General features: G+C 37.0%; 1 protein-coding gene across 1 annotated transcript; it reads right to left on the bottom strand.

The window, feature by feature from the left end:
• Positions 1-971: 971 nt before the first annotated feature.
• On the bottom strand, positions 972-11,495 carry LOC100892892. Its single transcript, XM_030981788.1, has 4 exons — positions 11,386-11,495; positions 10,697-10,815; positions 9,899-10,047; positions 972-4,554 (listed from the first exon to the last, which is right to left on the bottom strand). The coding sequence occupies exons 1-4, from the start codon at positions 11,390-11,392 to the stop codon at positions 4,449-4,451; spliced, it is 381 nt and encodes a 126-aa protein (XP_030837648.1). The 5' UTR covers positions 11,393-11,495; the 3' UTR covers positions 972-4,448.
• Positions 11,496-15,089: the final 3,594 nt, after the last annotated feature.

The raw sequence follows: 15,089 nt of genomic DNA, 5'->3' as shown, positions 1-15,089 counted from the left end.
TACATCTACCATCTTCTTCTTTTACTGCTATTCATTTGTGTTTTTCCAATATATTTCACATTTTCACAATGCAACAACTCTTCTCATTCTCTTGTATCCACTTCCCCACCAACATTACACTACAAAATAAATTAAGTGTTAAACAGGCATATCAGAATTGTACACATTTTAATGGCCCGTTTTACAGATCATTTTACAAAAAATACACCATCTACATACATATCCTGCATGCTACACTTATCCACCAAACATAACAACAACATAACAAAAAAAAAAACAAAAAAAAAATTAAAAAGCCGACCGTAGATTGCAAGATTTTTGGGTCGTTCGCAAAGGGCAATACAAAATTTGTGTTAAAGGCCTTATTAAACAGAATGTGACACTTAATATGGCAAAGACATTGAAAATCCTACATATTGCATGACACAAAAATCCATTGCTTGAGGACTGACATATCAACTATTAAAGAGCATGCTTTCTGGAATATTGAATGATGAAATATTATGTTAAGCATGCATATACTTAGTGGTTTAAGTTTTGGAGGGTTTTGAAAGCTACATTAAGTGACATACATGTACATATGAAAACATAAAGGATGAATTAAATAACTTGGACAGTTAAATAAATGCAAAGAATATCATTTGCCATGCTGAATGGGGACTGACAGGGAAAAAAGGTTAACAGTTATTTTAAGAAATATTATTGGCAAATGCAATCAGGAATTTTGAATGCAATAAAGTCATATCATGAACTAAGCCAAGAAAATTACCCCCCCCCCCCCTCCCCCTGTAATAATCTCCTGGAACATTGATATTAAAACAGCTTCTCATCTCTATAAAATACACATTTGCAAAGGAAAGTTAGAAAAGGAGATATCTTAGCTGTTCTCAAAGCATTGGGTATTTACTCCAGAAGAGCCTTCATGTTTTTAAAACTTTTTTATCAATTTTTTTCCATTTAATCTCAAATCATTTTCATTCACTTGTTTAAGTAATGCCAAGTGGCTTATTCTTTTTTTGAACATCAAAGAATTAAATTGCATAGCATTCTACAGTGAGTGAGCATATCTGTCAAGGTGAAATAAAACACATCAAAATATTAATAAATCTTAAGGAGAGATCAAATAATTCTTCGACATTACATAAAATATTTTCATGTTAACAGTTTTGGATAATGTTCAGAGACTTGTGACCACAATTTGTTCATGTTGCATCAATATACTTTTAAGCCCAAAATAATATAATACAAATTGTTACCAGAAAATCTAGAGCATCCCTAGTATCATGCTGTGTTGAAGGGCAACTGTCCTCGAAAAGTGGCCCTTTGTGACCTTTATCACATCATACATTTTTTTTTTAAACTGGAAAGTTTTGTTACATTATCAGGGGAAAATGTTTAGAATGGTCCTCAGGAAATTCCTAATTTTCTTGAAGGCAGACATTTCAAGATATTATCCGACAACCATTTCTTCTTCCTAATCATTACAATTTACTCTAACTCTCTACAAGTTGGAGAACCTGCTTTCTAACGGTAGTCTACTTGTATGCATTTTGTTCACCTCTGAATATGGACGGGCAAAATAACAACGCAAGAATTATTTTTTATAATATGTTTTGTAAATCCATGCAAAGTACATACAAAAGATAGGTGTGATGCAATCTATGCTGACGACATGCTTAAAATACACATTTTGGGGCAAAATCCATTGTAACAAAGTTCATAAACCATGGCTCAACATACCTATACATGCAGGTATACTTACAGTATAACATTTAGATTTCATCATTTAATATCTATCATGTTCATGCATCACATCAAAATGCCATAAGCAATTTATGGGGCTATCTTTACATTCTTGGAGGCAAATAAAGAAACTTGATGCCTACCTATATACTTCCATTTCTTGTTTACAACATTACCATACAAAACACTTTGTAATACAGGAAAATTGTAATAAATGCAGACAAGTTACAGAACATAACACTTTGGTTAAGAACAACATCTTTGGTACTAAGGCATTTTGTTACAGTGGCTTTTTTTAAGGGGTATTTGCCAGTACAATCTGATTTTCTGAAGGAAAGCACAGTATAATTATTATTATAAAACAATATGATCACCACAGCACCTTGCATGAAACATTATATGATTACGTAGAGAATGAACTTGAGATATTATTTGATGATGCATTAAATTTACTTTAAATATGGTATGCCAGTTACCAATTATAGATAGTGGTTACAATTAGGCGAAGGCAACGGATGAAATGAATCAAAATACCTCAACTTTAAAAGAAAGGGAAAAGTACATGAAGAGATCCCCTACACATTTATGGCATACAGTAATAATGCAGAAAGACTGAAATATGATTACACTAAGCCTCACATTTTGCATATCTGGTACATCAAACTATCTTTGATAGAATGTACTCTCAAATATATACAATATTTTGTCCTATTCAGGGTTATAGTCATAGCCACAAAGAGAGAGTGTGTGTGTGTGTATGAGAGAGAGAGAGAGAGAGAGAAAACCCAGCATAGTTTGATTGGATGACAGTAAAAGGTTAACCACTAAACCACTCTGACAAGTAATCCAAGTGTTCCAAGAATGATTTTTTGGCTGGGTTTTCTTGGTGTTCATCCAGCTGGCACAATTGTCTGTCTGTCTGTCCATCTGTCTTGTTGCAGAAAAAAATAGGTTGATTGAACAACGGTGAAGGGCTTATCTCCAAACCACTTTGAAAAGCTTTAAAACTTTATGTTCAAGTGTTGCAAAGAAATTTCATAAGAAGGTGTAGATAGTGTTCATTTATCTATATCTTTTTTCTATTGATCTGTCTGTCTTTTTGAAGGAACCCAACTGTCAGAAAATTAGTTGTCTCAAGGATTAAACCACTTTGTTAAAACTACTATCCAAAAGAGGGTTTCCAATGTTTTGATCCTTTTGTCAATAAGTCTATCAGAGGGTTTCTTGTAGGTAAACCCACCTCCAGAAGGAGAACTTGGTTGAATCAGATTATAACTCCCAGCCACTTTGTCCAGTGTATCAGGTCAAAGATGAATTCCATAACAGAGGGTTTTCATTGTGTTCACCCTTCTGTCTATTGGACTGACGGAGGGATAGTTGAAGGACCCCCGACCAGAAGAGGTTGAGCGGACCAGAGCTAAACTCCTAGCCAGTCTAGTGTTCTAAATGAAGGTCAATGATAACTTCACACTGTTTATATCCTTCTGCCTATCAGCCCGCCAGAAAGTTTCTTGTAGGTAAACCAGCAACCACCAGAAGAGCTTGACTGAACCGGATTATAACTCCAAGCAGCTCAGTCTGAAGTTCCGACTCAAAGAAGAATTCCATAACAGAGGGTCCCCGCTGTATTCATTCATCTGTCTATCCATCAATCTAAGTGTTTGTAGAAGGAACCGGACTACTACGTCAAGAGGTTCACTGGATCGGAGTTAAACTCCTAGCCACTTTGTTTAGTGTTCTAAGACAAAGAAGAACGCCTTAAAAAGGGTTTCCATAGTTCTCAACGTTCTGTCCTTTAGCGTAGCACAGATTTTTCTAAAGGAACAGGACTACCGGGAGGAGGAGTTTACCGGATCAAAGTTAAACTCCTAGCCACTTTGTTTAGTGTTCTAAGACAGAGAAGAACTCCTTAAAAAGGATTTCCATAGTTTTCATCCTTCTATCTATGAGTCTGTCAAAGGTTTTTCTGAAGGAACTCGACTACCAGGAGAAGAAGTTTAATGGATCATAGTTAAACTCCTAGCCACTTTCTTTAGTGTTCTAATGTTCTAAGACAGAGAAGAACTCCTTAAAAGGGTTTCCATAGTTTTCATCCTTAAGTCTGTCAAAGGTTTTTCTGAAGGAACCGGACTACTGGATCATAGTTAACCTCCTAGCCACTTTGTTTAGTGTTCTAAGACAAAGAAGAACCCCTTAAAAAGGGTTTCCATAGTTTTCATCCTTCTAACCGTCGGTCTGTCAAAGGTTTTGCTGAAGGAACAGGACTACCGGGAGAAGAAGCTTACTGGATCAGAGTTAAACTCCTAGCCACTTTGTGTAATGATCTAAGATGAAGACAAACGTCTTAAAAAGGGTTTTTTGATAGTTTTCATTCTTCTAACCATCAGTCTGGTTAAGGTTCTTCTGAAGAAACAGGACTACCAGGAAAAGGAGTTTACTGGATCAGACTCTGGATCATAGTTAAACTCCTAGCCACTTTGTTTAGGGTTCTAAGGCAAAGAAAAATCCCCTATAAAGGGTTTCCATAGTTTTCATTCTTCTGTCCATCAGTCTGTTAAAGGTTTTTCTGAAGGAAACGGACTACCGGAAGAGGAAGTTTACTGGATCAGAGTAAAATTCCTAGCCACTTTGTTTAGTGTTCTAAGACAGAGAAGAACTCCTTATAAAGGGTTTCCATAGCTTTCATCCTTCTGTCCATCAGTCTGTCAGAGGGTTTGCTGAAGGAACGCGGCTGCTGGAAGAAGAGCTTGATTGAAAGAAGGATTGAAGGATGCCATCACCGCCTGTAGTGACACCGTCAGCTCGAGTAACCTGCCAAGCAACAGAACATGGAAAGGATGTCAACTAAGAGTACAAAGTCACAATGAGTTCATGGGGGTGTTTCACAAAGATCCTAAGTCGAACTTAACTCTAAGTTGGACTTAGACATTATGGAGAGCCAATTGCAGCCCTAAAATAAAGTATATTCAAAAGCAAAAATTCATGTATTTTAGACTTTTTATAAAATCCACATCAAGAACATAAAATCTCCTTGATAACAGAAAACATGAATGATTTGAATCAACATTTTATGCCTTTTCAAATAAAATTTGCAAAATATTTTCATAGATGCTAACGCTTTCCATAATTATTTGTCCAACTTTAATAGAGATAAGTTCAACTTTTAGGATTTTGTGCAACACCCCCATATGATGTTGGATTGTAAACACATGAGTTCATTAGTAAATTTTGTTATTAACTCTTTATATGCCACAAAAATGATTTCCATACATGTGGCTCATTGTATTTATTATGGGATAGCTATACATGTACCAAAGGCTTCAAGAATATTGAGCTGTTTGCAGTACTGTGCCAGACTAATTATATTGTATATCAGTATCAAACAATTTCTATAAACAAGGCTATTTTCTTTCAAGAAGGTACTGTACCAAAATCAGGACACCTTAAAAATGATCACTATCATCTTCTCCTCCTTGGAATCATCATCCATCATTATTACCATCATCATCATCATCATCACCATCATCATCATCATCATCATCATCATCATCATCATCATCATCATCATCATCATCATCATCATCATCATCATCATCATCATCATCATCATCATCATCATCATCATCGTCTTCATCATCACTGGGCGCGTCTTCATCATCTCGAGATTGCCAAATAGCCCGCTATTTCTGATTCAGGAAATAATCCCGAAAGTACAAATCGCGTCCTCATCATTTCGAGATTCGACCTCGAAACTTGAAACTCGACCTTGAAGAATTAGCTCGAGATATTTTGCTCAGCGTTGGAGCATAGTGCGAGTCTTCGGTCTAGTGAAGACACACCGGACAAATAGCTGGATATTTTGCCGAATAGCGGGATATTTTGCAAACTATCCCAAGATATCTTGGGATGACAATCCAGACCAAATATCCCGCTAATTGCAACTTCGGGCTGATGAAGACGCAAATTAGCTGGATAGTTTGCGATCGGGATAGTTCGAATAGCGGGATATTTGGCCATCTCGAGCTAGTGAAAACAGGCCTACTGTACCGTCATCAGATATACTCTGCAAAGGTCATGAATACAATCTTATATTCTTCATGTTTATATAGCAAAGTGAATCAAAACAGTGAGGTTGGTGGCATATGTTATTGCCAATCATTCTATAGCCTAAATGAAGTACATATGAATTTCGAAAATGTACATGTAATTAAATAATGGCAGTGTGATAATGCAAGGTACTTTTGTGCGGGAAAGAAGGCCAACTTGAAAAAGATGCACAATTTGCAAGAAGTTACAATTTTGCAAAGGTTTCTTTCCACCATGGAATAATTAAATAGCAACTGGCACAAAACTATATTTTTGCAAATGAGCAAAAATTGATTGATGCCAACATGGCTGTAGTTTACAAAATATGAAAAAAAAACGCTATGTCTTGTAAGATTCTGGCTTTACAAAACACAACATATTCAATCACAAGTGTAATCAGTTAACGTAATTTTCTGTGCCTTCAGCGTTAATTTAAGAAGGAAGGGAATTTCCCAATGTTTTAATATGGATAGTGGGGAAGAGGGGGTGTAGCAGCATTCCTAATATAGAATATAATAGAACAATGAATTCTGATCTACAAAATCTTAATTTAAAAGGGATTAGCTTCATACATAGACAATTTTCATTTATCATATGAGATCCGTCTATTGTGGCTCTTTTATAATCCACATGAATTTCAATTAACAGAAACTAGTTCGTGACAGATACACTGAAACAGGAGAATTTCAATCCTTTCACTTTACCTTTAAAAAAAAAAGGGTTTTTGCCCCCAAAATGATAGCATTTACTAGTATCAAGGAATGCAGGTTACATCAAAGTATGAATAACACACAAATATATTACTCTATTTCCATATACTACTCTATTTCCGAAGGCATTATTTAGGTGATTTTTCCATTACTTGCTAGGTATGGGCCTTAAAATGGAAAAAAAAGGAGTGTAAAAACTAGTTCTCGGCATATTTCATGCTCTATATTCATGATCATACTATACAATTCTTGATAAAATTCCCTTAGGCATCACCATAAATTTGGATTACTTGAGTAATCTGGAACAGGAAAAACTAAGCTCATACATAAAAAGAGGATATCAGACATCCATGTATATGTAGTAACCAACCTTTACCTACTTCTATTTTTGACCGACTTTCATATATATCAGTCTCTTTCTTGTCCCCACTCCTCTCTCTTTCTCTTTCTATGTTCTCTTCATGTTTTCTCTCTCTCTCTCTCTTTCTCCCCGTCTTGGTCTCTAACCCTTTCTGCTCTCTCGCTTCTCTCTGACATCCTTTCTGCCCTCTTTCTCTAATCCCAATCTCTCTCTCTTTCTGTCCCCCTCTCTGTCCCTCCCTTCTCTCTTTATCTGATCTCTAGAGCTCTTTATCTTTCTCTCTCTCCCCCTCTCTCTCTCTCTCTCTCTCTCTCTCTATCTCTTTGCTCCCTCTTTACGCAACTCTCTCTGCTCTGCTCTCCTCTCCTCTCTTTCTTTTCAGTCCTTTTTTCTTTTCGAACAGTGTCATTTTTAGTATAGAATTATTTGTAAAAAAAAAGGCCACTATACCACAACCTCTTCACTAATAATCAGCATCAATTATGTAGGTTATTGGTTGTGAATGGCTGCTTGGCTAAAGCAGTCATAATGGGATCAATCTTGATGACAAGAAGTTCTAGATCTATCAAAGACTGCACCAACAATAGAACAACTAAAATATTCAAAACCTCTTGCATCAACCTATACATGTACATGTCATGACGTCATTTGAGCTGTGATGCTTCCTCATTTGCATGGACATTCTTGAATACTCTGCTTAATTGTTCATATCCCACCTCTCTATAAATGTACAGGAGTGGAAAAACACTTTCATTAGGAGTAAGCTTAGATACAATGTAGGCATCACATTGTTTTTGGATAGAATTGTTGCACAAAAGTCGATTCCACTCTCATAAGAGTAATTAAATTTCTGATTCAAAACTTAAACAAAGTGATCACAATACATGTATGACTCTTACAAGAGTGGATTTCAATTAATCTGCATTATGAAAGTCATTATGAAAATGATTATGTGGCTCCACCTCGGGAGAAGCTCGTTCTAGGAAGAGATTATTGGTGGGGCCACTCCCAGCTGATATCGTACCCACAAGGGAACTTCAAATTACTACCTTAGATTGGTTTTTATTTTGGTTTCTTGGTGGGAATTCATCTATAAAATGAAAAGATTTCAATATGATCCCTAAACAGTGGATTTCAGCTAATGTACATTAGAAGAGTGATATAATCACTCATGTAGCTGCACATGAGAAGAAGATCATTCTAGGAAAAGCTCATTCTGAGAACCCACTCCCAGAGGATATCGCACTTGTCCCTCCAAGTGCAGTATTCCCTGGACAGCCCTGACAGATGGCTAATCTTTTAAAATGTATTAATTCCAATCACTGAGCTCAGACAAAGAGCAAGAGATTCCGACAAGTACACTCTCCCGGAGGATATTGCACTGGTCTGTCAAAGAGCAGTATTACTTGGACAACCCTGATAGATGGCCAATCTTTTAAAATGTATTAATTCCCATCACTGAGCTCAGAAAGAGAGCAAGAGATTCCAGCAAGTACAGTCTCCCAGATGATACTGCACTGCTCTGTCGAAGTGCAGTATTCCTTGGACAACTCTGACAGATGGCTAATCTTTTAAAATGTATTAATTCCCATCACTGAGCTCAGAAAGAGAGCAGATTCCAGCAAGTACAGTCTCCCAGAGGATACTGCACTGCTCTGTCGAAGTGCAGTATTCCTTGGACAGCCCTGACAGATGGCCAATACCCTTAATGCAGTCATTCCCAATCATTGAGAGAGCATAGTGATCATGACATTCAAACACGTCAAGGCTGATGGATCGTCCAACATGTGTGCAATCGCGTGATTAAAGATCATTCTCAGAAACATGCATCTTCCCCTAAGTTTTTTTAATGCAGTCGTTCCCAATCATCGAGAGAACATAGTGATCATGACATTCAAACACGTCAAGGCTGATGGATCGTCCAACATGTGTGCAATCACGTGATTAAAGATCATTCTCAGAAACAAGCACCTCCCCCAAAGTTGTTAAGTGGTCCATCAAATAGTGTGTTTGGGTGCTAAACACCTAGCTGACAGCACGTACATTCATCTCCTGCTTGTCCTCTTCAGCATGATAAAAGCAAGTAAATCTTGTATAAGAATTCATGTGGTCTTCTTTTGGAAACCAGTTTTAGGCGCTTAAGGTCTTTCAACCAGGTTTTCAGTTCCCCCTTTTTACAAGGTTAATCATTGCATACCTCATAAAATTCACTGAATGTTCTGACTGGTAACTATGGGAGCTAACCTCCTGGAGAAGACAACACAACTATCTGATTGAAACTTGCATTAGAAAAGAGACTCTTTATCATTATTCTTTTTCATCCTCATCACCATCCCATCCAGCATGATATCTCTCCTCCTCTTCCTTGTTCTCCTCCTCCTTTTCCTCCTCCTCCTCTCCTCCTAATCATTATCATCATCATCACTATCAACATCTTCATTATTACCATCAATACCATCAACATAATTAACATCATATCAACTATCACTAGCATCGTCATCATCATCATCATCATCATCATCATCATCACCACCACCACCATCATCATCATCATTATCACCACCACTATCACGATCATCATCATCACCATCGCCACCATGGTCATCATCATCATCACCCCCACTACTACCACCCCCACCACCATAATAACCATCACCACCACCACCATCTGTACCACCACCACCACCATCATCACCACCATCACCACCACTATCACGATAATCATCATCATCACCACCACCACCATCATCACCACCATCACCACCACTATCACGATAATCATCATCACCATCGCCACCACGGTCATCGTCATCATCACCCCCACTACTACCACCACCACCACCATAATAACCATCATCATCATAACCACCACCACCACTACCATAATAACCATCATCATCATAACCACCACCATCACTACCATAATAACCACCATCACCATCTGCACCACCACCACCACCATCATCACCACCACCACCACCACCATCATCAAACTTACCATTGCTTGTATTCATCAGGAAGATGAGGCACTGAGTCTCCTGCTGTAGCTGTTAATTCTAGTGCAGCCTTGAGCTTTTTGAACATGCCTTCAATGTTATTGCGATAGCTCAGGAGAGCCTTTACATTGCCAAGTTGATTTACAGATTGCTGCAGGAGAAAAGAAAAGTTTCTAAAAACTTGCTTGGAAGCTTCAAATTTGGTGTCAAATAAATTTCCATTCAATCTAGTATGCCACAATCATATTCAATTATATTATGTAACAAACTTATTATGTAAAGGGAACCTTAATTACAAGCATAATGCTTCCAAGGTTTCCTCCTCATTACTACAGATTATTGTTAGCATCATTTGTATTTAATGACTTACCATTAAATCGTTTTTATTACTGTTGTATCTATTGAATATTATGTACATGTTTTGTTACCTTGTCTATGCCTTACTTTGTAAATTCTTTTCATATGAAGTTAATGTGGAAATAAACCTAAATAACAAAAATAAAAATACAATTTAAATCAGTAATTTAAGTTCATTTTAATTCAGTTTGGTACACTCCAGCTAAATACATTTGGTTCAGTTTAGATCAATTCTTTATTATTCAATTGAGCCAAATTAAAAAGCATTCAGTTCTGCTCTGTTTCCCACATTCAGAAGTCAGATCAATCCAGGTCTTTTCAGTTCAAATGAATTTAACTGGACACGATGACCCAATGTTTCGAAGTAAGTAAGCCAATCGGGCTGGTTCAGTTCAATTCAGAATGGAACAGAAATATTTGTAACAATAAATAAAAATACTCACATATAGGAGAGCCACTTGATGTGCGATGTACTTGTGGTTGGTCAGGGTCTGTACATCATGATGAAGCTGTTTGCAGAGTGTGTTGACCTGGTTGACAACTGCTAGATGTGACAAGTAACCTGTAAATAGGACACAAATGACATCAAAAGATCATGTACTTCAGTCTGTTCTATGAACAAATTAATGAAGGACAATTTCATAGTAATTAATAATAATACCCGGTATTCTTTACCCCATCAAGGTGCAAAATTTGGTCCGGAAGAAAGAAATTTGTTCTTAGGAATATTTTCCTTGATGTGCTGCAATGTATGTCTTTCCAGTCAAGTTGCAAGTATGACCACATGTTTGGTATACAAATAATGCATATGTTTGGCATTTGAATTGTCATTGCATAGGTTTGGTATAAAAAAAAAGATTCACGTTTAGTAAAATTGTAGGTCTCCTTAAAGCCTGTCTGCACTAGTTTGGCCAGGAGGGATTAGACCACCCAGCGTGGTCACTGACAGGTGGCTATTTCATCAACTCAGCTCTAAATTGACATAAGAAAAAGAGGATCATGGGGGACCAACAGGCACCGCTTAGGCATTGTTTTCTATATAGAGGGAGCAAGTAGCTACAAGTAGTGCATTGGGGATTTAAAAAATTACCAAACAGAGATGACCTACAAGCAAGAGGGCGCTATAACTTACCATCCATAGGAGAAACCTTGGGAGCTTGGGACTTCCCCCGCAGGCCATCAAGATAATGGGCTGACCGAGGATACAGGGTTCCAAGTCCTGTTTTCGAGAGGTAGTCCTGGAAAGACACAGCAGAGAAGAAACATGAAATTTAACAAAATTGTCATCATTTATATATTAAGCATATCACTAGACAATTTTGACACCGAATTGTTCATTTCTGGGAGTTTCTTACTTATGATTTATAGCTCTGCAACGTGCAAAGCATGTTAGTGATTGTGACTAACACCTTATAAATAACTGTACATTAACTTTGGTAAAAATAGATTTGATTGGTCATGTATGAAAAGAATTATGGACAGCACATGCAGGATTTTTTTTTTTTTAGTCTCATTGGTACATGTGATTAGGCTAAAAGATAGTGTTTTCCCAAATCCTGGATTAGACTGGGTGCTTAGTAATTTTACATGTATGAAACTGCACAGTCAAAATAAAGGTGCCGCAACAAATTATGATAATGTTGACCTCACGTTACAGTTGAAATAGATAAGGTGCTGAAAAACAAGAGCATCATATCAGTCTTTTATCAGAAAGCAGCCTTATATAATAATAATAATAATAATTATCTTTTAAAGTCCACTCCAAATTTTGTTTATTAAACCGAAAATAGAAATTCTTTTTGCCCAATTGATCGTGAGCCCGGCAGCCACTGAGCAGCGCCAGATCAACGTTGCTCTATCCCTTTTAATGTTGAACGCCAAACAAGGTAGCAGCAACTCCCGTCTTTTAACGCCAATTGGTATGACGCGGCCGGGGTTTGAACCCACTACCTCCAGGTTGTGAGGCAGATGCTCTACTAACTGCGCCAACACACCGGTATGGTCATATTGAGTGATTTTTTTCTTTTCTCGGATGAATTATAAGAAAGAGTACCGTAAATGCTACAGAAATCTTTTCATAGAAACACCCTCCGGCATCATTTTCTGAGAGATCGGCATACTACAATTAGAATTTATTCTTAGAAATATTCTATTTCCGCTGGTTAACATTTACCTGTTACCTAAATTTGTTTGACAAGGTCACATGTAGCTTATACCTCCACGATTGAGAAACGCCTCGGGACAGGTGTACATTTCATGTAGTTTACACAAAATGGGCGCTAAATAGAACCCTGAGAAGACATATGACTTGATATAAGTGACAATGACATGGCCTGGAGCTTATACCATCTGATAAAATTAAGCGTTAGGAAAATTAAGGTGACTCACAAACAAAATAAGAGCTTAAATAGAAGCATCAGAAGACATACAGTTTGTATGGCTTGATACAATTGTCAATCATGCAGCCCGGAGCTTACTCTATCTGACAAAATTCAGCGTTAGGGCCACAGGATGCGGCTCACAGACTGGACAATCGAGTTGCCGCGGGCAACACTTTAGTTTTCACCATCGATGATGTCATGGACAAGGGGTTTGGCAAATCAGCCCGGAGTTAGCATACAAATGAACTCTGCGTAAACCTTGGCTTTTACCACAGTTCATCATTGTCATCATTTCGGACCATGGAAGGAGACTTGATTTGCTATCTGTCTCCTTTTCTCTTATTTTTTCTGACCCCTGTTCACCCTTGCTTTCTTTTTTAGTCTCCACCTCTATCTCTCTTTCTCTCTATCCTTCCTTTCCATCTCTCTCTCTCTCTCTCTCTCTCTCTCTCTCTCTCTTTCTTTCTTTCTTTCTTTCTTTCTTTTTTCTTTCTTTCTTTCTTTCCTACTTTCTTTCTTTCTTTCTTTCTTTCTTTCTTTCTTTCTCTCTCTCTCTCTCTCTCTCTCTCTCTCTTTGCTTTCTCTCTCTCATTCTCTTTGCTGGAGTTCTAATCTCCCCCCCCCCCCCTCCTCCACCCCCCCTCTCTCTCTCTCTCTCTCTCTCTCTCTCACTCACACACACACACATTTTTCTCCCCTTTTGAAAGGGCAAAGACCTGCAAACACACAGCAGTGTGAACATTTCCAAGCACATTACCATTCTGGTAAAGCCATCCACATTCCAAAACAGGAAACAAATATAATGTCAAGAGTCACAGTACCTCCGGCACGTTATTATCACTCTCTAAAGAAACAACAATAGCCACATCTGCTCTAAGCTTTCTGTATCTTCAAGAAGTTGGTTTTGGCAACTACAAGACTGCATGATAAACACAGGAACATCCCTTTACTGCTATTATGTAAAAATGTGTAGAACAGGTGAATATGCATGTGACACCTGTTCTACATATTTTTACATAATAGCAGTGAAGGGATGTTTCTTTGTCTACCTGAGGAACTGTATATTTTGTCCGCTTTCTTTGTCAGTCATATTCATAGTGTATGCTCCATAGAGTAAAGAGTCTTCACAAAATTTGTTTTCATGAGGGTTTTCTCAATTGTCCTACCCTATCAAAACTTTTCAAAATACATGTTCGTAAAATATATGGCAGCTAACAAATATTTTCAATTTTAATCAGAACTAAATCTTCTTTAGACTACATACAGCGTAGCTATTCAAGGACATTGCACATTATTTGCATGTCTTAACAAATCCACAGTAACACACTACAGTCAATGCAGAATCAATTAGGGAATTCCCCATAGATGCTGCACAGTGCACACAAGATGGCGCAAGACACCCAAAATTTTCTGCCATGGCCTTTGAATGTGTACAAGTGTATGAGTGATGTGATTGAAGAAGGTTCAAAATTTCAACAAAAAACAGGAATTGAATTGGGTGAGGAGTTTATATGCAAGTGCTATTAAAAGTGTTTTTTTTTAATTTTTTTTTATCAATTTCAAGACATATATGCACAATGGGAAACACTAATACTTAAACTTGGTCATGTTGAACGGGGTACCATTAATGGACACACATTATCAGACATCAATTTCAAAGCATTTCCTTACCTTTAAATGTAAGATATGCAGTAGCAGTGAAAAAAAATGCACATGCTATATCTAAAGGGGAAGTTCACCCTGATATTACGTTGCTTAGTTTTAATAGAATCAGAAAAAGGAGAGGAACAGGCCAGTGAAAGATTGAGCAAAATCTTTTTAAAATAAGAAAGTTAAATTTGTTTATGTTGTGACACAAATTTGCAACACTGTGAGGTATCTTGCGAGGTCTCCTCCCATTCGTCTTTAAAAAAAAAAATCAAACCTTTTTGTTTTCACTCAAGAAAATTTTCAAATTAAAATTCACCCTAAATTTAATTATTGCAAATATGTTTTTATACAACTCCTGTATGAAACAAATATTTTCTGAGATCATAAATAAGAAAATTAGAGTTTATAAAATTGTATGTACATAGCAAACTGGAAAAAAACTCGCAAGATATGTCACAGTGTTGCCAATTTGTGTTTCACTGATAACATGAAAAATCATCACTTTCCTTCATTCAATCAGACATTGCTCAAACTGTCACTAATTTGTTTTTCTTGTTTTTCTGCTTTCATCAAAACCAACTTAATATCAGGTTGGACTTCCTCTTTAAAGCAATGTTTATGTCATTAAACTTTTGTATGGTAAAGTCTACACTATAACGTCATTCAAATTTCCCTAGGGACATTTTCACTTTGTCCAGAAGTGAGCGTAACTTTGGTATTGTCTTTTCCCTGTAGATACGGAACATCTGTCTTCTCACTGCTTACAAATCTAATCAAGCATAAATTCAAAATTTGACCACTATAA

Source organism: Strongylocentrotus purpuratus, unplaced genomic scaffold (assembly GCF_000002235.5).
Source record: "Strongylocentrotus purpuratus isolate Spur 01 unplaced genomic scaffold, Spur_5.0 spur5_scaffold_12, whole genome shotgun sequence".
In the NCBI taxonomy this organism is placed as follows: domain Eukaryota; kingdom Metazoa; phylum Echinodermata; class Echinoidea; order Camarodonta; family Strongylocentrotidae; genus Strongylocentrotus; species Strongylocentrotus purpuratus.
The sequence above is the reverse complement of the archived record's forward strand: the minus strand, read 5'-3'. Positions and strand labels throughout refer to the sequence as shown.

Bases quoted from the DNA above. Each gene is read 5' to 3' on its own strand.
- LOC100892892 (XM_030981788.1), bottom strand. The intron at 10,048-10,696 runs GTGAGTATTTTT...TTTCTCCTGCAG, and splicing joins ATCAAGTGGCTCTCCTATAT to CAATCTGTAAATCAACTTGG. The intron at 4,555-9,898 runs GTAAGTTTGATG...GTTGCTTGGCAG, and splicing joins CCTGATGAATACAAGCAATG to GTTACTCGAGCTGACGGTGT.